Source organism: Carassius auratus, chromosome 42, assembly GCF_003368295.1.
Source record: "Carassius auratus strain Wakin chromosome 42, ASM336829v1, whole genome shotgun sequence".
In the NCBI taxonomy this organism is placed as follows: Eukaryota; Metazoa; Chordata; class Actinopteri; order Cypriniformes; family Cyprinidae; genus Carassius; species Carassius auratus.
The window spans coordinates 12403532-12428947 of NC_039284.1; the positions used below are offsets into that span (position 1 = coordinate 12403532).

At 37.8% G+C, this 25416-nt stretch overlaps 2 protein-coding genes across 6 annotated transcripts; both read right to left on the bottom strand.

Moving 5' to 3' along the window:
* Positions 1-502: 502 nt before the first annotated feature.
* LOC113060676 (F-box only protein 34-like) lies at positions 503-18176 on the bottom strand. 5 transcript variants are annotated; one of them, XM_026229800.1, is made up of 4 exons: positions 17958-18176; positions 16153-16266; positions 9227-9379; positions 503-3719 (listed from the first exon to the last, which is right to left on the bottom strand). In XM_026229800.1, the coding sequence occupies exons 2-4, from the start codon at positions 16161-16163 to the stop codon at positions 1649-1651; spliced, it is 2235 nt and encodes a 744-aa protein (XP_026085585.1). In that variant the 5' UTR covers positions 16164-16266; positions 17958-18176; the 3' UTR covers positions 503-1648. The 5 variants fall into 5 exon arrangements, with proteins under 5 accessions (XP_026085585.1, XP_026085586.1, XP_026085587.1 ...); XM_026229801.1 differs by lacking the exon at positions 17958-18176 and adding an exon at positions 16578-16677; XM_026229802.1 differs by lacking the exon at positions 16153-16266 and having other exon boundaries at positions 17958-18175.
* A 770-nt stretch (positions 18177-18946) lies between these two features.
* On the bottom strand, positions 18947-25178 carry LOC113060683 (galectin-3-like). The gene is made up of 6 exons (XM_026229808.1): positions 25031-25178; positions 21624-21634; positions 21082-21534; positions 20843-20931; positions 20027-20195; positions 18947-19735 (listed from the first exon to the last, which is right to left on the bottom strand). The coding sequence occupies exons 1-6, from the start codon at positions 25104-25106 to the stop codon at positions 19577-19579; spliced, it is 957 nt and encodes a 318-aa protein (XP_026085593.1). The 5' UTR covers positions 25107-25178; the 3' UTR covers positions 18947-19576.
* Between the last annotated feature and the right edge of the window lie 238 nt (positions 25179-25416).

The window sequence follows — 25416 nt, forward strand, 5'->3', positions numbered from 1 at the left end:
AACCTCTTCAATTATTAAACAAAATACCTCTCTGAAAAGTAACAGGAAATGAAGCATTATTCCTGTATACAGACTTTGCTAATCTTTTAACTTTGTTACACTGGTTAATCATGTAGTATTTGGTCTTGATTCCATTGTATTTCCTACACTTCAAGACATGCCAGGCAAAACAAGTATGAGAGAGGGAAATTCAAACCCTTTCACCTAGGATTGGTTATCTTGAAAACAGTTTAAAGTATCTACCTGTTTTTATAAATGTATTATGGAAATTAAAGCCAAATTTTGATAGATGTAGGTTTTTATAGTACATTTAAAAACTATGAATTCAAATGTTCAACCCCAAGACATAATCCAAAAGGAATACCTTTCCCCCCTCCCACACTAATCTAAAAGAAAGCCATAAATTAATTGGTTAATACAAGTATTCAATGTAAGGTTGTCCTCTATGGATTGAAACACTGTAAGCATTTTAGAAAAGGAAAAAAAAAAACAGAACATTGGATACAAATTCTTCAAGATATACTTTATTGAAGTAAAATGCCTTAACAGGCAGAGCACAGCAATGTCATTAACAATTTTTAAAATCTGACACTCTTTGGATTACAGTATATTGCAATATTTTTTTCTTTTTTCAGATGGTGTTCAGTTAGTCACTGTCAAGATGAAGAAACTCTCTTCCCACATTCAAATGTTTTCTGTCAAAAAACAACACATCAAACAAGGGAGATTTCAATACTTAAAATCGGAGAAGAATATGCACTCCATTCACATACGGATGTGTATTCACATACACACACGTTTTATAATAAGACTCCCACTGCAGAACAAGAGCGTCCATTCCATATAGATATCTATATACACAACAAAAAAGTTAGCATAAAAAAAACAAGGCATTTTACCCCATATTAAGATTAAATGCATTTCACACCACACTCGTGCCATCATTCATCACCATGTTATGATATATAGGATTCTTTTCTATGTACAATGTAAACATCTGGGCTCAGAATAATCTCAGAAAGTCACGAAGTCATTTCGCCACCTAGTATCCAAGGAATTTTTAACGGTACAAAGAGGTGATAATGGAAGATAGGGAAATGGAGCAAATGTATCAATTACTCATTGTGCCCTTGTTTAAAGATTCCCTTATGGCCAATGAGTTAATCATGCATACAAGTACACTGGGAGATAAACAGAACTGCAATGCTCAAAATATTTCAATATTAGGCCGAGTCAAATTCAGTGCAGGAAATAGTCAAGGTGTGTTACAGAAAAAGAATGGTGGGTGGATTGAAAAAAAAATAAAAGTTAGTCAGTAATGCTTACTCGAAGTAAAAATCATCAAGCAGTACCCAGATAGAACTCTGCAAAATTCAATCTAAAGGTTAAAGTGCAGACCAACAATAAGGACCTGAGAAAGGTTTTCGACAGGAGAATTGGTGACTGGTTGGCAGAGTAGAAGCTCAAAGACCCAGCAATCTCTTATTAGGTTTCAGCAACCTGGAAGTAAGCACTATACATCAAAAGCGCACATGCTCATTGGCAACACATAGGCACTGGAAACAAACAGCCTACTCACACTAGTTAAATCACACATATACACAGACCTCAGAAATAAAACCCTCACTGCAGTCATCTTTCTTGCACACTACAGATCCTCATCAGTATCCCTGTTTTTCTTGTAAATTGGCATGTTGATGCTATGAAAGGCAGGGACCCAGCGGTTGTCATGAAGTCCTACATTGCAACCAGGTGTGTCTTTGTGAGATCTGCGGCAGCACATCCAGTAGCCTGGGCCATATGGTAGTGCCTGGCAGTAGGGCTTATGATGCCAACGGCAGAGAGAAACATCACCTCGTTCATACCGCTTTTTGCACTGCTTGCAGGGATCATCTTTGTAGCGTGGATCACTCACCCAACGAGAGTCTGCCGGCCGTATGTCGTAACTCTCAATGATAAATTTAAAGTAATGGCAGGTGCACTTGAGGGCAGCCAGGCTCTCAGTAGGCAGCAAGCAGAAGATCTTTACAATGATGTGGTGTGGCAGGAAAGCCATGTACTGCTGAGGCTCCAAAAGCAGCTGGATCTTGAAGCGAGCTTCTAGAAATTCATGAGACACCAGGCGGCGTAATGGAATAGGCACAGGCTCCTGACTAACTAAGCAAGTCCCCCCTCCCTTGGTCTCTTCTAAGTTTGGATGATTTTGGACACCCACAAGTCCATCCCTGCTCTCCTCTCTGAAAGACACTGAAGTGTCGACAGAAGACTCAAGGTACTGGATGTGAGAAGGCTCTTGGTTTTGGAATCTGCTCTTTGATGAGAAGGGCAGTTGCTGCTTCTTCGGAGGCTGAGGTGAAGATTTGGCAAAGAACAAATTGCCTGGTATCGGTTCCTCACTGCACTCTGAGCTGGCATCCTTTGGTGAGAACTGCACGGTCTCAGCAGCTGTGCTAGTTTCTTGTCTTGAGATACAAGAACTTTGTTTCTCCTTTAGGGCACAGCTGTCAATCCCACACTGCAAGGTCTCTATCGGCTCAAGGGTCAATGGCGGGGAACTCAGTTTGTTTAAATCACTATCCAGTGGGACCCTTTCAACTCTACAGTCCTGAGAGACAGAAGGTGACACTGGTTGTGACAGCAGCGAGTAAGGTTCTGACCCAGCCAGAAGCACACGCCCCACCTTCCTCCGTAAGCTGCTGTTTCGAGAAAGGTCTCCTCCACCTTCTCGGAGGCTTTGTCTAGTCAGGCACTGCGACTCCAACTTGGCCACCATATCCAGAACCCGAACAGACTCGCCTTCCTCCTCCTGGACCTCCAGCTTTTCTGCAACCTTGGACTGCTGCTCTGCAGGCTGAGGGATGGTTCCAACTTTAGACAAAGTGATGGTGCTGGTGCTGCGTAAGAATGGGACTTTGGAGCTCACCTGTTGGTCGCTGGCTCTTTGCTCCAAGTATGCCACCATCTCCACCACAGAAAGCATCTTTTCATCTTCTCCCTCTGTCCTGACTGCATCCTCAGCAACTCCTTTGCAAGGACTGACATTCTCATTGAGGGTCTCCTGTTGAGATACTTTAGGCATTTCAGTTTTTGGAGAAGAAGGTTCCATACTTTTTGACTTGTCTGGGTTTCCAGACCTTCTCCTGCGCTTAGCCACAGACCAGTCACCATCCCAACATCCTTTGTTTTTCACAGAAACAGTCCGCAGCTCTGGGGCAATGGCTTCTTTTTCTGAGGTGTTGTCAATAACACCACTGCAAGTACTGCCACACTTCTGAGATGCAAAAATGGCGATTTTCTCTTTTGTGTTCCCAGGTTTAATGACAGCCCATATATCCAAAAACCCTTCTGCATCTTCTCCTTGGTAGATCCTAAATGAGCCTTCATTCTCCAAACCAGTCAAAGGTGAGAGCAGAACTAAAGAACTGGTAAATGTTGTGACAGAGGATGCTCTGCTCTTGTGAGCCCAACTAACTCTAGTTTGTCCATTACTCCCACTGCTACATCGGAGGGTGTTGGTGGAGATGACACTGAGGGGACACCGGTTGGCTGTGCCGTTGCCAGATGAGCCCAAGAGCCCACACTCCTGGCGAAAGCCCCACTCTTTCCTGAGCACTCCCTGCTGGTCGGCATGGAGGCCTCTTGTTCCATCATGCACAGATTCCCGACGCATCTCTTTATCTTGTGGTTTGGGGTATGGCTTGGGGTGCATGGTGGTAAACCTAAGAAAAAGGTAAAAGAGACCGTTTTTTTTAGTGGAACACCTTGTATTGTTTTAAAATTGTTTAATAAACAAAAACAAAAAAACACTTTTACTATTCCAAGTTAACATAAGCATCTTAAAAGGAATCTTTCAGTCTAGTAGAATTTTAGTCCATTCATACAAATTACAAAGTTTGTATTGTATGGCTTTAGAAGACTTGAAAAGCTCAGTACAGTAATCTCATGCAACTACTGTAACAGCTCCTATAAAACTCCAGGTTATAGTAATTTACTGCCCTCCTGGGCAAATTCTAGGCAGCTTCAATAGAGGAGCTGGATGGGCTGCTGTCCTCATTCCCAGGGGATAGCAGTCCACTTTTAGTCTTGGGCAATTTTAACATTCATCTGGACAAGCCTTATGCTACAGACTTGCTCAAACCGCCACTACAAGCACTCACAAATCAGGCAACCAACTTGACTTAAATTTACACACGCAATTGTATTGCAGAAAACATTTTAGTAGAATCCCTACCTATCCCTGACCATTTATTTATTACATTTAAGCTACATCTTGCTACCTGTGTGCAACAAACCCTTATACCGGTTACTTTTAGACTAAACCCATGCTCCCTTTCCCTCCTCCCATTTTCCTCTGTAATATACTCCTCACTTTTCTCACCAACCCATTTCTCCTCTCTGGATGTAAATGCATCAACTGACACTTTATGCTCTATTTTAACTTCTTATCTAGACGATATTTGTCCTCTCTCGCATGGGCTGCCCCCTCTAACCCCTGGTTATCCAATGCTATTTGTGAGCACGGGAATAAACTCGGGGCAGCAGGGGGGAAAAAAAAGGTGCAGATCAGAAGATTTGGCAGACTCAAGTATGTTTCAGTCTTTGCTTTCATCTTTCTTTGCTGAAGTTCATACTGCCAAATCTTCATATTTCCACAACAAGATCAACAGTGCTCCAGACACACATACCTGTACTGTAATCTCTTTAAAACTAAATTCTATTAAATTAAAAATTTAATTCTTTCCTCTGTCCCCCTCCACCACCTCCTACCACTTCTGGAACAGCTGATGATTTTGTCAAATTCTTCACAGACAAAACTAGAACAAATCAATTCTCAGCGCCGCGTTAGCCAATCAGGAGCTTGCTTGGAAGAAATTAGTTTAATTGAATAAAGTCCAAAGATTACCTGTTAGATTTACCCAAAACAAATTATATTTTATGTTGAACCAATGTCAGAAGGACTAGCTGAGTTTAGAGTGATCTAGGCGGATACATGATCACGGAGCTCCCGCTAATCGCCTGGAGCGGACAGTCTCCGAAATTGGCAAAATACATTTTTAAATAGGCGCCGTCTTTATAAATAAACTGCACATTTGAGTTTAAAACCAACTACATTCTTGCCTGAAATACTTTTAAAACTACATTTCATGACACGATAACAGTAATATTTAGAAAATTATCTGAAAAAATGGTGGCTGAAATCACAATGCTGCGTGAACTCAACTGGCAGAAGCCCCTCCCATGACGCAAATTCACATCTGTTGTGAAGTTAATTTCACGCGCAAATGAATTGAATAAACTCAAATGCTCAAGCATCCAACTATGTGCGAATATCGCGATTTATTTGCGCAAGGTGCATCTGGTGTGAACAAATAGTAAGAAGAATCATATCGGTATGTATTCTCCAATTGTAAGTCGCTTTGGATAAATTAGTCTGCAAAGTGACTAAATGTAAATGTAAATATGGGACGAGCTGAATGGGATTTGAAGCCCGACAGTCCAGGTTTACTACATGCTGTCCCTGTATGGACAAAAAGAAAAATATTCTGCTAAACATTATTCTGTGTTAGCGGATCATACAGGCTTGAAACCGGTTGAGAAAGTGAACTATTCCTATAAGATGCATGTCCCTAGTCAATAAAAACTAGCAATACCAGAAAGTAACTTCTTTAATGTGCCTACTTTATAATTTGCAACAGAACATTCGGTTTATGCACATTAGCTGTAAAACACTAAAATAGAATCTAGAGATGTAAACTTCAAAAATTTGCTGGTGCCAGCCATCAGTGCAGCAGGTTCTTAGTAATGTATTTAGCACGTGATTGTATAGCATCTGCAAATGGCAAATAACTCCAGAAGTAGTATCACAGTGAGCACAAGGGCTAGCTGTTCCCTCAGGCCCTTAGGCTGACATAATAGTGGCAGATCCACCCAGGTCCAGACACAGCTGGGCTCTTACACAAGCACTCAGCTGACACAGACCCAGCTGCCCTATAAACAAGCCTGCGGCACTGCCAATAGCAGTATCTAGTGGGAGGACTGAACTGAAGTGCATATAAGGCATTCTTCCACTGCAGATTCAGACCTGATAAAGTGGTACTGGGGATTCTCACGTGACTTAACATGGGATGGCATTTGGTTAGTGTGGACCAGTTATTTCAGAGCCAAACTGAGAGTGGGAGGCGACTTGCTCACTCGACAAGTGTGGAAGAACTTGGGCTGCAGCCATTCATTAGATAGCAAACATGTAAAGAGGCATATCCATTGACAAGTTTGAACACCAGTTGGTGCGGGGGTTCTCAACTGGTTCGGCTATTGGACCCAAATTTTATCACACTGGTTATCACACTCTAGAGGCCTGAATATATTTCATACATGCATGCATACATACATACCACACACACACACACACACACACACACACACACACACACACACACCAGGCTCGATCAGAATATTTATTTGCACTCAGGGGAGCTTCAAAGGTTTCTACTTACAAGGTGTTTTTGCAGCATTGAGTAATGCATCACAGACATACTGGTGTCTCTTGATTCCTTGAAATGCAATGTTAATCAGAATCCACTAACTGCTCAACACACCAGAGTTTTTTTTTCAGTTTGGAGTTATACAAGCTCACGAATCCTCATAACAAAATGTGGATGTAATGTAAAAAAGAGATTTATTGTGCAGTGTAGAGAGCTTCGTTGAATATAATAGAACTTTGTGAGATGGCATACACTGTCTGACTACAACAATTTTCCCAGATTTTGCTCTATTTTATCTACAAAAAATAGTTCCAATAAAGTCACAGCTGAACCTGATCTCCAAGCGAATCTAGTGAGTCAATGACTCAATTACCCAATCACAGACATAGTCACTTGCTTCGTCTGTGAATGAATCAGCCGTTCTAACAAATCAACTCAATGATAAAACCAGTGACTTGCCACCACCTCCTTTTCATTTTTAAAATATCACCATTATTTCTATTATTAAATTATTATATTTCTATTATTAATTAGAAATATTTGTTTTATTAAAAGTAAATTTAATATTTCTATATTCAAAATGTTATACATTTAAAACATTAATCTCAACATGAATTTATTAGTTTAACTGCACTCATGCCTCTGAGCCTCATTAAACATCTTTAAATATACCTACATGCCATTTTGTGTTCTTTGCCTCCACTGTAGTGCAAATTAATTTAGTTAATACGGATTTCATTTGATTGGTAAATTATTCTTCCTATTCTACAGTCATTTAAACATATTCAAAATTTGAGCGTGCAATGGTAGAGTGTGAATTAAGAGCGCAGTATAACGTCTGACAGAATAGTTTGTTTTTCTGAGATGAGACTTTATTTCTTAAGTTAAGAAAAGAATGATAGAATAGTGACACTGACATTAGGCACGACATCTCCTCTGACTGCAGATACTGAATCTGGACAGCACTTTTTTCTCCATCTTTACTTATACTGCATCTGACAGAAGTGTCAACAGCTGTCATTCAAGCCTTTCAAAATAAGTCTTGCATGAGAAAAACATTAGAAATCCATTTTTGTTGATGTTGATTCTTTGACTGTACACTCCTCGACTCACTTTTGAGTCTTGACCCACCAGTTAAGAATCACTGATTTGTTGTGTCCTTGGAAAGCTTTCATGGACCAGCACATCTCCTTCTGTGCCAACCTTCCATTGTGACAAACAGCAAAAGAGGCCAATCTGTAAGGTCAGAATCATTTTGTTGAACTAGTGTCTTGGACAAAAAGTGGGACAACACAAAAGGCAAGTCAACAGTGGCTTTGATTGTCCATGGATACGGGCACACACATATTTCCTGGTACAACCCTGCCTCGGATTTCCTGTTCTTGCAAAAAAATTGGAGCTAGCAATGCTCAAATACAGTATATTCTCTTTAGAGTTACATACATTCAGCAGTTGAACATAGTTTGACCAGACATAAAGGACAAGGTAGTCTGATAAAAAACATCAGCACTGAATAAAGGAAGTTAATGGATTGAGTTAGCTAGCTTCCCCATTTGTTCATGAAATGATAAACATCAAAAGGTTAAACATGTAATTTGACTTATATATTGATGGAGGACAAAATACCACATAAAAGAGACCATAGAACTGTACCGATTAGCTCAAAATCTCTAAAGAACTTCCCAGCTTGCAGAGGAACACACTGCAGAACCATAGCTGGACGGGAGTATGATTACCCTGGAGGCACGCCAGGTCCTATCTGGCGCTCAAATGCTGATTTTTACCCATTACACAACCTGGAAACAACATTCAGCTGCCGCCCAGCCCTTTCCCTCAACGCACCCACAACTCAGAGTTTCCTTGAGACCACGGGCCAAATAACATGTGAGCTAATGATAAGCATTAAGTAAAAATAAAACAAATACCCACATGTGAAAAGCAAAATATCAGAACAAGTTATGTCAAAGGATGAAGTGAGCTCATACTGGAATCAGCACACTGCTTCAGTTAACATGAGATTTGTTTGCTCCCCTCTTCTTGTAAGCGCTCAAGACTTCCTCTACAAGGGGCCTGCCAGAGGACCCATCCAAATGATGGGAATGGACGGGGAAGTGAACAAGGATGAGGTCACAATTATCAAGTCTACTTTGCTCCAATTATGTTGTAACACTCTGTTCTTCCTTGAGAAAAGGCTGAAAATCTGGGACTGCACACACGTGTTGCCACAGTCTACCTCTCATGTATCTTAGTCAGACAAGAAAACAGAGTGGTAATTAAAGGCGAGATGGAAACAGGATCTCTCTTTTTGCGAAGCTAAACAAATGCAGAACAGCTTGTTTTTCCTCCTCCTCACAGTATAATAAAAGCAAAACCTTTCTTTAACTGACATACATATTAGGAAGGGAAATTGTCTACCTGAACACCAGTTCTACCACAGATCAACACAAAATCAATGTCAAATCTACATGGTAAGCATCTCTAAAGTTTTTGTTATAACAACACATTTTGTTAAGTGTCAATGTTGGCTGTCGTGTCCAATCAGATTAATAAAAATCACTATGGATGGAAGGCGACATCCATGTTGATGATGATGAAAAGATGAAAGAGTTTGTTGTTTTTCTTTAACTGAACAGCAGAAACCAAAATGGATTCATTCAATCTAAACAAATGAAAGAATTACCATCAAATTATCCTTAAAATGTGTGATGGCATGTATAGGCTTGAGTGAAGTAAGTACTAATTACCTCCAGACTGATGGCGGACTGGAGGCTCGTAACCGTGGCTCCCGGTAAGGGGTGGGGCTGCAGTAACTGATAGTTTCACATTTCTGAGGCATTAGGCTCCTCCCACCAGCACGAGCGATGTCTCCAAACAGAAGGGTCAGGACTCCAGCCTCACTGCAAAACAACATGGACAAAATTAAGAAAAGTTTGTTTTTTCAACTTGTCTACACAACACATGTAAATAGTCTATAATAGGAGAGTTATGAAACATAAGACCCTTACAGTATAGACTTACTACCAACTATAGTATTTTATAGAATAGTTAATTTCTGATATTTTGTATTAGTTTGTACAAGCAGTAAAAGCATCCATTGGAACAGCTGAATCTATCTAAAGATCCTTTCATGGGACACTTGACTCACTTACTTTTAACCCCTCTCAGTTCTCCATCTGTGGTCTCAAAGTGTCTCATGTACATCTTTGTACTAGCTCATATTTGGTAATTTACTAATCAGTTCTGGAACGTTGAAGCACTTCTCATGTTATGGTATCCCTAGGTTTGCAATGCCTTTGTTGTAGTATTTATAATCTGCAAGTCACCTTTTTAACATCTGCTAAAAACATTCATAATTGTATACAGATTATGCTTAATTACAGTGTAGGTGGCTTAGGCAAAACCAAATCTGCATACATTCATTTTTGCCCATTATCCAAGCGGATTCATTGTCAATTTTAAAGCCAATACGGAGAGAAAACATTAATATTTTGAAATCTGGCACAAACATGTTTTCTTGCACCTGGTTTTCATGAGCTAATTTTTGAAAGTTAGCAGCATATGTAAACACACTCAATGACCCCTTCATGTTTTTAAAGGTTGCACTATGGCTAGTGGCAAACAAAAACACATTGTGACACCAGTTTGCAATCTATACATTCTAGTACCCAGAGTATTTTGTAGTGGTAATTTTAACCACTTGTAAGGGCTACAAATGCTGTGCCTCAACAGAACATGAAACTGTACATTCCAGCCAGATGGCGTGGTTATGGCTGTGATGCATTATGGGGTCTAATGGCAGTTATGGAGTATTTCATGTCAAAAAGAATTAAGTCATGGTCACAGAGGACCAGAGAGTTTTGTCTACTGAAAGTTTGGTAAACTCTGACTAGTGAATTTGCACAAGGAATTAGAACAAAGCACAGATTGAACTATTGGCTAAAGCTCAAATCTACATGGTTTGCAAAGTGTGAAGTGTCTGATGTTCAGTTTCTCAGTTCTGCATTCACAAAGCATAATATGACCACAGTTTAACTTACATAGCCAATATAGTATGCACGTATCAACTACTTGCTTACAAATATATATATATATAAAAACACTAAAAAAACTAAAAAACAAGCTGCAGTAAGACTTTAATAGTATATCATATTAAATTATAAAAAAATAAAAATAATTCACATTCTGACTGTCAAACTACAGCTCAAATGATTATGATGGACATAATCTGGAAACAAAAATAAAACAGCATAGATAAGTGCATGTGAAGCAGAACAGAACACATGGATCTGGATTTCTTATGCCCATTCCCTCTCCAGGGGCTAGAAAAGCAGTAAAGCAGTTTGTTTTCAAAGAGATACTTTATCCTATGAAGAGCAGATAAGCCTGAAAAAAATGTTTTTGAAACATTATCCCTGTGTCCCATCCATATGCCAACAATGAAACACTGGCTAATAGAACGGTCACTGGCTGAGCTCACCAGTGATGACAAGATTACACCGTCTCAATGGAGAGACCAAAACAAAGCAGAGATCACTTCATTTCCTCTTTCGATCCATGCGTTTAGAGTAAAAGCATGTACATGCAGCTCCTGCGGCAAACTCACAACCTGCACATTGTCAAAAAGATCCTTAAAACAATGACAATGTTTCTCAAATGAGTGACCGTGACCATTTTAAACATGCGTGTCTTTTGTTTACTCACATGTTTCCAAGCTATTCGACAAGTCAATGCATTGTAAATTCCTCTGCTCTGACATGTGCACTGTATTCCATTACAGAGGATAGTATGTACACTGTCTCCAGCACAGCACGTGGTTATATTGGTCTGACTGACACCCTCCAGAACTTCACCTAAGCAGCTGTGATTGGCTGGGACAGGAGGGCTCCACTTACAAGCACGTGTGTGCCTGTCGGAGGAGATAAACACAGGTCGAATAAGGAGCCAATGGGCTATTCAAGATTGCTGCATGCCTATAAATGGCAAAGATAATCAATACTTTTGGACCTTCTCTGAAGAACGCACATGGAGTGCACAGTCTGCATGCACATACCACACAAACTTTACATTCAGTGATGCAAGCAAAACAAGACGTGAGAAACTCTGCAACAACAAAATATGCACACATAACTGCACAATGTACGCATGACATCCTTTAAAGACCGGAGAACTTCTCATATCACACTTCCTTTACCTGAACTTGCTCACGCTTTTCCAAAAACAATGGCACACATTCAAAAGGAGAGGAGGGGCGGCTGCTAAGCTTACACAATGCCATTTCCAGACGGTCTAAAACAGACCAGCTGCTACAATAGCGTTCATAGATTTTTCCAGAACTCAGGCCCTGTAAAAATGTAAGAACATAAATCAAAGAACCAAGCACCTCTCATGGTACAAACCCAATCATTTTCAGCTGCTCTCGCAAACAGAGGAGGCTTTGAGTTGGTCGAAAGTGTCTTGGAACATTTGGTCCAAACCAAAAGCAATAAAGATACATGTCATGTCTGCAAGGCCATGTTCAGAACTCTAAAATACTGCACACTGCAAAGTATGCAATGTATAATACTAAATATTTGTCAAAAATGGTATGCAAAAAAAGTATGTATTGTTCAAAGATAAGCATTTCAACATGACCCTACTAAAGTGCCTGCTTAAATTGGAGATAATCTTTTTAATTTCAAAATTTAAAAAATATTTGTAGTTTAAGCAAAATGTAAGTCAAGAGAGAGTTAACAGCGGTTGATATTGATAATAGTCCCAATGCATTCATCACACAGGAAATTAATTGAAGTGGAGCACTTTGCACTGAAAGATGCACTATGCCACATGCAAATTTGGTCACTCAGCTATTCTGTGTATAAAGATAATTTACAAATTGCATACTAGTGTTGTAAAAAAAAAAAATGCAATTCTATTCATATAAATAAATATAAACTGCTTGAAAGATATATCCTATGTGCAATAAAACCACTGACTACCAAAACAACAAACAAAACAATCAAGCTCAAACTAGTATGCATTCATGGTTTCGGTCCTAAAATTTAACCCACCTTAACACACCACAGCAGTTCACTTCCCACTGGTTCTTCAGTACAACTTCCCCTTCTCAGAAACACTTAAGTAACTCAAATCCAGCAAAAGGAGTAAATATATTTTTCAATGCACTTGGCATATGGACAAAATCCACTTTTATATTTGATTTGGTTCGCATTCAGTGCAACGCACTAGGGAGTTTTCTTTCCCATAACTGAGCTGTAGATGAGCTGCGGTGGAGCTATTGTGCAATGATTTGCCTTCTCAAGTTGCCTTCCTGGACGTTACTGAATCACAAACAAACTTGTGATTATCTTTGCCCTCTCTGTCCACTGTTGTGTTGATTTCTGACCCAAATACTTGGTTGATATATATGCTGCTGATGTTTAATATTTAATAAACTGCTAGCTTATCAGTCAATAATAAGACATGTACGTCCAAATTGATTACAAATGTGAAAGTATAATATATAACACCAAATCTCCAAAGCAGCAATTTTAACATAAGATTATCATGACAAATGAGTGTTTGTTCTCAAACAGACTTGTGTAACTATTCAGTGTTTGCATATGATATCAGAAGACTATCTTATAGTCAAAAAACCAACCAGTGTTAACCACTCAGCAGATTTAACTCCTTTGAAAGAGGTCAACAGTAGTTCAGCAAGCTAACAAAGACAAATCGATCCATCTCAAAGTCCCTAATGGAGACATCTCAACCACTACCTGTGGAGTCTCTGATTTCCCAACAGCCATGGCTCTGAATTCCAGATCACAACAGAAGTTCAAACATGCTCTTTAATTGCTTCTGTGGCACTTTGATGGACCGTTCACGATAAGGGTGTGTGAATGTGAAATCATCCTGTTGCCAAATACTACGCTGCTACTCTGACACCATACTAGGAATAGTTAGGTCAGGTCAACAAGCATATCCACAGCCCAACCCAATACGACCAGCCAGGATAAGCAGCATAAAAAATTTAGCACCAATATACATTCACTGCATGACCTCAGACAAAACCAGGCCTTTAAACGCTCTTCGCCTACTGAAACCTGATATGTTGAACACACCTTGTGCAGTCAGCTTTCCAAGACAAATGTGTTGCCATTGAAACTGCTATCTGTCTTCTCTCTCACTCTCCTATTAAATCACCCAGTGTCATAAACCTCTGTAATGAGCAGAAATGTGAACACAGCCGTATGATCTCATTACTATGTTCATAGTTGGAATCGACAGTCTGTCTGCAATGAGTCCTTCCTTGAGGAATGCAAGTTTAACATGAACAAAACAATACTCTAAAGTGAGCTTGTGTATGATGGATAAGTAAAAAAGAAAGCCAAATTTTCAGCATCATTAAACCACTGTTTAGCGTTACCGTTTTTTTTTGTTTGTTTGACTTTTGGGATTAGAGGTCGACCGACTGATCGGTTTTACATTAAATTACATTTGTCCCAAATCATTGTTAAGGTACATAATGAATTCACATTAGGCTCTAAAATTGTGTATTGTGAATTATTCAGTGAAAAGTTTGTCTGTGGCTCTAATAACGTCTGTGTGCTTCATACAGAGAGCTATAATTTAGATCACGCACTCTTTTTCCATTTTGCTCTTTTTCGAACTCTGAACTTCAGACTCATCTGTGCCTCTCGGTTCATTCTAGACGTGAACTTTTGGCCATTTGCTGATTAAATAAATTTTTAGACCGCCGCTTGAACTGAACGCTATGCATCCGGTGGGTGATACCCAATTTGTCCTAGACGCAACTCTGCACTTTTTGCCCATTTTGTGTCTAACATTTTATTTTGATTAGATAATCATCAAATGTCCTAAATAGAATAAAATAAAGTTTAAGAGTTTACATCCAATATCCATATGCATTTAATTTAAATGCTTTGGCAATTATGTAGATATTTGAGGATGGCCAACTTTAAGCTTGACTGACAATATGAAATGTTAACATTTTACAATAAGTGTCCATTTGTAAAATTAACTATAGTTTAATAAGCTTTATTAAACTATATACTTAAAGTATTATTCCTTGTTAGAGTGTTAATTTCCACATTAACTAATACATTTTTAAATGTTAAAGTTTCTTTGTTAACATTAACTGTAAAAACAGTTCATGAACTATGAACTTTAATGATCAATATATAATTAATATTTAATATTAATATTTTTATTAATTTACAAAGTATGGCTCAGTAAATTTTAGTTAAACAGCAAAGCCCTATTTTTGTTTTTCTTCAATATCCATTTAAAAAACTATCGGTTCATTAATTGGTATTGGCAACTGGCCAGTGCAGTCCAACCTAGCTATCGCTAAAATTAATCAGTTGACCTCTATTTTGAGTGGCAGCGTATATCAGTGTATCTTATAATAATAATAATAATAATAATAATAAAATAAAAAATACAATTGGTAAAACCATTAAAGTACTTTTCTAGGAAGGAAAAAAATTGCCTAGTAGCATTAAATACTTGTGTCAACTAAAATATGCTAAATGGTTAATGATATCTTATGGAAATCACATGCTGGCAACTGTCCACCATTCAATTAAAACAACAATAATAAAAATAATAATAAACTGAACATTTTAATTGACTAACACAATATTGCCCATTTACACAAAACTAAACAAATGAGGTCAGCTTGTATACTGGATCTTGTCATTGTAAATATGGAAAGAACAGCCCAATTATTCAGTCCACCATTAGTCATCCAGGCAAGTCACTGGCTGAATTTAAAAAGTGTGTAGTTTAGTATCTTTATTGTTCACCTCTTCCCACAAATGTATTAGACCAAAAACATTAGGTCAAACAAAAACAAAGAGTTGGTCAGAGGTTGACGGGAAACCTACATGCATTAAAAGTGCATTAATAATTGTGGAAAACAAAGGCTCAGGATTTCACAAGCCACCCAAATAATGCAGAGTTTCTCAGACACAGCTCTAAATTTCACCACACAAATACTTCAAAGCATTTCATGCTTGATTAAAAACACACTAAACCCCAGTTCCAAAGGGGGCAATGCAATCCAAACCGCAAACTATACTGCAGACCTGCCTATGTTCAAGACAAAAGCTTGTCCCAACCTGCTGGGTATTTCTTACATACGAAAAGTTTGTATAAAAGCTTTCAGTGGTTTTCAGAGTGAGGTAAGGTACACCTTTCTGCTTTCCACTTCCCTTTAGTTGCCACATGACCCCAGGCCGAGTGGCCAAACAGGTTTTCTTTAGCGGTGTAAGCAGTCCAGTTGTCAGACTTCCCTTGCAAAAGCGAACTGCGTTCAAACAGGTGGTCTGGCTCAACAATGTTTTATGAAGTGCTCACTTAACCATGTATATTCTCATTGCATTGCATAAGGAAAACAGAAAAACAACATCAAAAGGCGGCTACTGCAATTCTGCACATTTCACATCGACACCAGTTCCTTAAATCAATACTTTTGCTTGCCAAATAAACCAACCTCTTTATTAGCCTGATAAGAGGAACGGTTTAAATGTCTCATTAGAAATGGTCCAAGACTACATGCTAGATTTTTGTGGCATAAGTAAAATAACTTGTCAAAACACCAAAAACTTAATTTGTATATAATCAATGTATAACAATTGCTGTATCCGTCTGTATCACATTAACTTGCCTAAGAGTCATTTACTGGCCTGTTTGGTGTTGGACATTCTGGGTTGTGTATTGCTAAATGTATGCTTGCTTCAGGCTAACTTCACACATGTTCTGCAACCCTCCAGTTGTAGACCTTCCAGAAGAAAAAAAACACAAAAAAAAAACACTTACACTTTGACGCACTGACCCACTTAAAATGAAATGACCTGAAAAAGTAAATGCACATAAATCTGACATAACACTGCCTAGCTAATAACAAAAAGGACAGCAGAAAATATATGCGACCACAAACAAAACAACCCTCCACTACCTCATCATCTGTTAAATAAGCATGAGCACATTTATCACATCTTTAACGGGATGTATGGGCTGGCTTTGACATGCCACATAACAGCTGTCCAGCAAAGATAAAAGCCACTCTTTGCACTCCTGATCTGCAATTACCAAAACTGTAGAGCTGCAAAATGCTTGTTCCTCCTCCCTCATTATGGAAAAACAAGGCTTGCAGATCAGCCCACTGTTGGTAACAACTGACCTGTTAAAAACAAGTCAGGCTTTAGATCAAAAGTTGGCTGCAAGCTTGACTTCAGGAAGGAAAACTTGCACGCGCACACACACACACACACACACACACACACACACACACACACACACACACACACACACACACAAGGGATTTATCATGCTTCTAAAGTGTCTGATAATCAATATGCAAAACTGACTTTTCTGTAATGACAACGGACGCCAATAGCTTAAAAATATATTCGTAAGTAGCTTTTATTTTGTACGAAGAATGCAATTAATAAGCAAATGTATTTACCTCATCTATTGGTCAAAATCGGTTACATTTTTTCTGTATCTGTTGAGACTGATGTGCTGGTGTCAACACCTTGCACAGGAACAAAGTTCACAAGTCTAACTAAGTAGTTAAACATTATATGTTCTTTGCTATTTAAGTGTCTCACTTCCCTCCAACAATTTGCCATGTTTTCTCAGGTAAGCTAATGAACATGGACACCATGATGTGTCAGTGTTTGGGTTTAATGACAGCAATTTAATGAAGTAGAAAGATCTCAAAACTCATATCCTCATTATCAGCCTGTATTTGTGTTCATATTATCATAACAGGACTAAGGATGAGTTTAATTCAGCATGCTTGCCTAAATTCACGTTTGTTATTTAAAAGCCTTCAAGAATCACAACCTTTCAAATGTGAAAATGTAAATAAGTAAATAAATAAATACACTTCATTAAAATCAACACATACAGACCTAAAACTTAAATGGAAATAAATAAGAGAGAAAACAGGAACAGGCCATTGCACCAAAAAAGTATGGACCACAAGTTAAACATCAGGTAATTTCCACTTACTTGTTCCCTTTAAAAATAAGTCACTGAAAATAATATATATTTATTAAATTTATAAATGGGAGACGTCTATCCTAATTAGCACTAAAGCTAACTGACAGAAACGCCATCACATACATCTGCTCTTTAAAGGAGAGAGAGAAAGAGTACTTTAACGACCATAAGCGCTTAAATACACATGCATAAAAAATACATAATCAAAAAATAAGTCAACTTAGGGTGTATAAAAGGATGTATGTCCTGTTTTGGGGGTGTTTAAATGCTAGTTCCGCTCAGCATATGCCAAACCGAGTCAACAGGGGACAAACACGGAACAAATGCTACATTTTCGTCACTTTATATGCAAGTTAAAGCAATTAAAACTCAGTTTAACCACATATAAAGGTAACGTTACTTATGACTGACACGAAGGAGTAATACGCCAAACATGAGGAAGTAGAAGACTTAAAAACTGACCTGAGCAGAAATAGAATAAAAGTCGAAATGGAGAAGTGAATTCAAAGCTGATGGGAGAAATTCTTCGTCGCCTTGTTCTTCTGTCTTTACTGGGATGAGTTCATCTCATCTTGTCATAATTTTAAGTCGTGTGTCCTTCTCGACTCAATGCTTCAATTCTGCGTGCGTGCGCGTGATCAGACCAGGTGAGCGCGCAGAGGGCACTGTCTTAAATATCGCGAGCACGCGCATACAGACACGGGAGCGAACGAGCATGCACGAAGCCACCCAGTACAGAAATATATAGAGCACTGCTTGTGATGGGCAGGTGTGGGTTTTTAAATTGCATACATTTGTGGAAGCTATTGCAGGAACATTTTTCTTACCAGCAGTAATAACCCATTAAAATATACGCTCTTTCAGAAAATATATGTGTGGTTGTTCAAATAAGGTACCTTTTCTGTCCAATAGGATGATTTGATTAATTTAATGATTTTTATATATAGAAATAGAAACACAAAATGTTGAAAAAAAACTTTGTTTTATATGCTTATTATTATTATTATTCTGTAACATAAGTAATTAAACACAAACACTTGAACTACAAAAATCTTTAAAATCACTCTATTTGACAGATTAGTTACCATATTTGAGGAATCTCACATTTTCTGATAGATCATAAAATTTAAACAAGAAAATACACTATATATAATTAACATGAGGCATTCTAATATAATATAATCTGATATAAGTGGATTAAGATAGCTATTGTGATCTAAAATCACAATCACAACACAAAGAAGCATTCTTAAAATGTGTGCACATTAGTTATAAAATGCTGGAGGTTTCATCTGTGGGCTGCAACAGGGCTCAACTCTTTGAAGATTCATCAGGTGCTTGAGGCACTATATAAATAGACCTCTGCATAATTGAGGTCAGGCCTATTAGATTTCTCTCAGGGCGTCTCCGACAGACTGTTTCCATGATTAAAAATGTAACACTGCCTTGACTTCAGTTTATGTTGCTGTTTTTTTATTTATATTAGGAGCTGGCAGTAAAAGTGTAATACACAGATCTCACCAAGGAATGTAATTACATGCACACAGGGTTTACATCTGTTGTTGTTTCTTTAATCATGGGATCGTTAAACCAAGAAGAACCTTCTTTGGCACCGATTACAATAGAAGGTTATGTACATTCATAGAATCCTATTATATTCCAGTTCTACGCATTACGCATTATTCTTGACTGGCCAGTATCACATTCCCCACTTTGATCACCACAGACTTTGCAAGTGTATAAACAATGGTACATCAACATCATATTATCTCATGTATCAATATAAAACAAATTTTGCTAATTTTCTGTAAAAAAAATTTTTTTCCTTAACTCCATCATTGAACCTTATGACAAACCAACCCTCTCGGATAATAACAGGCCCACCTAGAGGTGGCAAAGCTAACTACAGCATTGAGGAAAAACAGGATTTGCTTGCAAATTGATAACACTCTTGGATTTGCAGGAAATATAAACTCTTATTGACACACATAGTGCTTAAAAAAGATGATTACTGGAGGTGAAGTAATTTGCACATGTGGTTAGATCATCGCATATTTCTTTGTTAAATCTGTAGTGTGATTTCACTGCAGCGTTTCCACATTTACAGAGCTGAGGCTGACATCACTGTAGATACTAAGATCTCTGATCTGGTTGAGCTCACGGATCCGATGTTTGTATTCCAGAAGGTGTGATTTGTTCACAGCCACTTTGAATTCAGTGTCAGTGCATAAGATCTTCAGCTGAAATTAAAAGCAAATTTAATCAGTTGCAATTTAACAAGCATGCAACAGAACATGTAGTTTTGACCAAACATGGCAGGACAAAACAAATTCTTTTTCTTTTTTGTTGCAGTATTTTAAGAGATGCTATTTCAGGACCTCTTTATCTGTTTTTATCTGTTATCTGATATCTTAGACATTCTCTGATGTCTTTAAACACAATGAGGGCCCGACAGTAAATATTTAAGACATTTGTTCAAAATAAAACCACTGAGATGAAAAAGAAACAAAATTGTTTGATGCCATGCTCACCTCAAAAGGCTTTCCTGGGACAAACGGGAAGGAGGGGACCTCGCGCTCTTCTCTGCCCCACTGGTTTCCAATCAAGCTGTTTCGCACAATCGCTTGCCTTCCACCTTCATTGAACCGGGGGTTTAGATGAAACGCAATGTCGTTGCCTCTCTTTAAATTAATGGTGATACTAATTGGGGAAGAGAACATAAGAATACACAGGAATGCCACAAAATGTTTAACCGCATTTAACATTTCCATCCATGCGGATTATGCAGTTTTAACAAATTAATCAACTTAATGTTATGCATATTTGTCATACATAAGTAAGATTTCTGTAATAGTTCTAATAATAATTTTTAGTTGTGAATATTACTAATAATACTAATTATTATCAGTACTGATGATAATTATTAGTCATATTAGTGCTAGTACTAGTATTAGTGAATATTTATTGTTTCACAGCTAGCCATGTTTTAACAGTTTTCAAACTTTCGAACTCAATGAGTGTAAGTTTTTTTTTTTTTTAAGTAAAAGATTTATGCTGATTCTAAGCAATTTGAATAAATGCATTTTGAAAAAAATATTTAAATACAATTAAATAGTTAATAATAAACCAGTGTATTTCGTTTGTGTATGACTGACGTATATGCTTCACATTAAGTTTATTAGTTTATGTTAAAGCTGTGTAATGGATGAAATTCTATATGGAATTCAACATATACATCTTAAATTTAGACTTAAATATTAAATAGTTAATATACTCTATCATCAATGAAAGATCTTTGCTAAACTGTAGTATATACTGTATGTATGTGTTGTTGTTGTTGTACTTACTTATTAGCATTGGGTTTGACCTCTCCAACGATGGTGATGAGCATCTTGTTATAGACTCCACTTTGCAGTGGGAGGTCAAATGGCACAGTCTTGCAAAAAAATGTAAATACAAATACATAAAAAAGCAGAAACCAAGAACCACTATATCGTATGTAACACTTTAAAAATATCCAAAATATAGACCAAAGAACAAACTCTATGATGGTTGTACAAATCCAAGGAAAGTGAAAACATCTCACTAGTGCTCTTGGAGCTTCACCAGGAGCACCATAAGGGCCGGTTTGTGGTGCAGGTCCAGGCCACCCAGGAGCTGTAGGCTGCCCAGGCTGTCCAGGCCAAGCTGGTTGGTTTGGCTGACCAGGCCAGGTGGGGTTAGCGGGCTGACCAGGCCAGGTGGGGTTAACAGGCTGACCAGGCCAGGTGGGGTTAACAGGCTGACCAGGCCAGGTGGGGTTAGCGGGCTGACCAGGCAAGGTGGGGTTAGCGGGCTGACCGGGCCAGGTGGGGTTAGCGGGCTGACCGGGCCAGGTGGGGTTAGCGGGCTGACCGGGCAAGGTGGGGTTAGCGGGCTGACCGGGCCAGGTGGGGTTAGCGGGCTGACCGGGCCAGGTGGGGTTGGCTGGTTGGCCGGGCCATACTGGGCCTCCTGCCTGCTGATTATTTTGTTGTGGGAAGTCAAGGGCATCTGAAAGCTAAAACGGAACATAATGGAAATTATAACATGGAATTTGTTGTGCTAAATAAGATAAATAGAATTATTGAAATGATAAAAAGTACTTACATCCATGATATCTGAAATTCACATAGAGAGAAGATATTATTAATTTTGCAAACAAAAATAATAATTATGCACTGGCCTTGCTATACTGTTAGCAGATAAAAAAAAAAATTAAATTAATAAATTGATTTTAAAAACATGCTAATGAAAATTTGATTACAAACATGCAACTTTTCACTTCAGTAGATGTTAACTCGTGGAGTCTTGTGAATTTTTGTGATGTTTTTAATTAGCTTTTTGGACTTGCATTCTGATGGAACCCATTCACTGCAGATGATCAGTAGGTAAGCAAGTGATATAATGCTGTATTTCTCCAAATATATTCTGATGAAGACCCAAACTCATTTAAACTTTGGATGCCCTGAAGGTTAGAACATTTTCAACATATTTTCATTTTTGGGAGAATTAATTAAATTAAGCATGTTCACAATCCTGAATGCACAAGGGTAATCTTTTCACTAAAACATAACATTCGTAGTCTCTAACATTTAAACTAAGGTTAATTAGGCATTTAAGTGCTAAAAGTTAAGCAGTTTTTAAAAACGCCAATAAATTTGGTCAATGTTTGTTTAAAATGATGTAAAGTTTATTACTGGTTTCCCTGGAGTACATTACATGCTTCCATTTTTCTATGACTCACTCGTCCGTAAAACCTCCCACCACACCCATTGCACTGAGCCAGAGGGGATGCATGATGATTACAATAGCAGATAATGCAGTATTATTATCAAACTCTGTGAATAGTAATAAATGCACACTCTTAACAGAGATGCACGTTAAATAAAATAAAGTTCCTTTGAAATGGTGCATTATAACTTACATGACTAACATGTTTTGGCTTTTAAAGTAAGAATGTGGAGTATTTGTACAAATTTTCACACTGAATAGTTGCACATAAGCATACATCTCTACAACCTCAGATCAATCTAAACTATTCCCCTGTAGCAAAAGTTTATCTGCATTCAGTTGCCACACTGCAAGTTTAGACTCGTCAGTAGTTTCACTTGGACTCTGAATCACACAAAGACATGTTTAAATCTTGCAAAAGTAACAATCTTTCTTTCAAAAGTCAATATGAAGATTGTTTGAAGATCAAGAGAAACATTTAGTCAAGCGTATCCAGCGTTTGACTGATAAGCTAATGTAAGAAGAATGTATATCACTGATTCATGTTAACATGGTAATGTTTATGTAATACTGATTCACAATTTACTGAAAGGAAAAACATGAATTTAGGCCTTTGGATTTCACTGGGCCTGTGACTCAAATGAAGGCATGTGTTTTAAAACCAGCAAAAGTACAGCTAAACTCTATCTTTCTTTCAAAAATTGTTGGTACACACCTGGGCCCGTATTCATAAAAACATCTTAAGACCAAAAGTAGCTCATAACTTGCAGATTTAGGAGAAAATCTTAAAAAATAATGGGCATGTCAATCCTAGAGTATTTCACAAAGCGTTTTAGCTCTAAAACTAGCTTCTAAACCTGTGAAAGGTTAGGAGTAGTGAAGAGGATGCCCAAGTAACTAAGATCAAATCACAAACTATCCTAAAATGTCCGTTGCCATCAGTCTGCCTGTGAATATTAACATTTTAGAAACATTTGATGATAATGACCTTTTAAAAAGGTATCACCTTTGGAGGTTATTCCAACTCTACATTTTCCTTTGGTTATATCCTTGTGTTGATTAACCATTTGGGCAAGAAGTAGGCTAATAGCTGCTCTTGCGTCCAGTTTTTTTAAATTAATTTATTTTATTTTATTTTTAAGTTTAAATGTATTACTATTAACCATGATAATTCTACTTTGTTAATTAAAAGTCTGTTTATGATTGTGCATATACACTAATTGTTCATGAGAAGCATACATGTAAGAGGCTGACAATTAGCTGAACATATATTTGTTTAATTAGTGACACTTAGCCTGCATTTTAAAATCTTTATTTGAATGTGGCAACATTTTTATTTTTAAACCTTTATATGTGGCAAAATCATGCTCTGCAATTTTTATATGAATAAATCACTGACAGAGACCCTCCCCTATCAGCCAATCACTTTGTGCATAATTAGTCCATTGCAACAAGGTCAACCCCACCATTATTATTAGCTTTTTCTTAAAAAAAAAAAATAGGCTAATTTTCCAACTCCCCTAGAGTTAAACAGTTGAGTTTTACAGTTTTTGAATCCATTCAGCTGATCTCCGGGTCTGGATTTGAAAACGGTAAAACTCAACTGTTTAACTCCAGGTGAGTTGGAAAATTAGCCTATTTTCAAAAAAAGGTGGAGTGTTCCTTTAAGACTTCTATCTAGTAAAAGTTTGTCTCAGCAGCTTTTTGAATAGGTTTTACAAGAAAACTCTTAGCTAAAGACTTTTATTGCTATTTAGGAAAACTCTTAGAGGTAAGAGGCCCATATTTATGCAAGCTAAAAGCTCAAGGTCGCTTATCTGGAGTGTTGACTAGTTGTTCACAAACAGATGTACTGTATGCTGAGCATATGAAAAGCTACAAAACTGGTATCTCATCAGATAAATCTGATTATTACTCAAATGCTATCACATATAGTGATGGTAATGTAAAAACTTTTTTTCTGTTATGAACTTTATTTTAAAATGGCGCTGCCATTATGGTTCATGGTCTCATCTCTCCAAGTATTGACTACTGTAATGCTCTTTTTATGGTCTTCCTGATAAACTTTTACACAAGAGACAGTAAGTGCAGAACTCAGCTGCACGAATAATTAGAACTCCTTGAACACACATCCCCTGTTCTCCAACAACTGTACTGGCTTTCGGTTAAACTGCGTATACAATTCAAAACTGTGCTTCTTCTTATTAAGGCATTACATAACCTGGCTCTTTCTTACTTAACTGACCTACTTTTGACATATACTTCCTCTCGAACTCTAAAATCTCGTCTACATTCTCTTTAGTTCTTCCTCGTACACGTTTGTTTGTCTCTATGGGATCTCGAAATTTTAGCTACGTTGCTCCTCATCTGTAGAATTTACTTTTTGTAATAGTGACTCTCTTCCTCCTTTCAAATTTCGTATGAACACGCATCTTTTTAGGCAGGCACCCCGGTGATATTTTATGTATTCCCTAATGGTTCTAAAACTATGAATGTGGGCTTTGAATTTTATTGTTGCTTGTGTTTTATTTGCATGTAAGTTTTACTTGAGTAAAGGCGCCCATAGATACAATTAATTATTTCTACTACTACTATTATTATTTGTAAAACTATCAAGATGACTTTCATGTTAATATGAGAGGACCACTTTCAGTTTACATTGGCAAAACTCAACAGTTACACAAATCGCTATGCAAACACAAACACCAAACTCAAATCTATTAACCTTCACGCTGCTTAGAAAGTTTTGAAAATGAGAGAGGAAGCTAAAAGAAGGCAAATACCTGTATTTGTAGGTGTCACACAGCTGCTGTTGTGTAGAAGCAGTAGGTATAGACAGGAATTCCGGGTGGAGTTCATAAACAAACACACGCACGCGCCTGAAAACCCCCAGCCCTTCTGAGAAGAGACCGCACCCACGTGTTACAACATAGGGCTGATTTACATAGGGAAATAGACGAGAGGACAGACTAAATAATATTTGTAACAATGTGAAACGCTCTTATCATCTGTATATTGTTGGCTCCTCTATGGTCTGGAGGTTATGCGCCTCTGTTCATTTGAGTTGCTTAACCTCCGGTTAAGGCTACATGAGTTTTATGGATTTTTCTGAACAAAATAACAGAAGAATGAGAGAGAAAAAAGCCAATTTGTCTTGGCAACTAAGTAG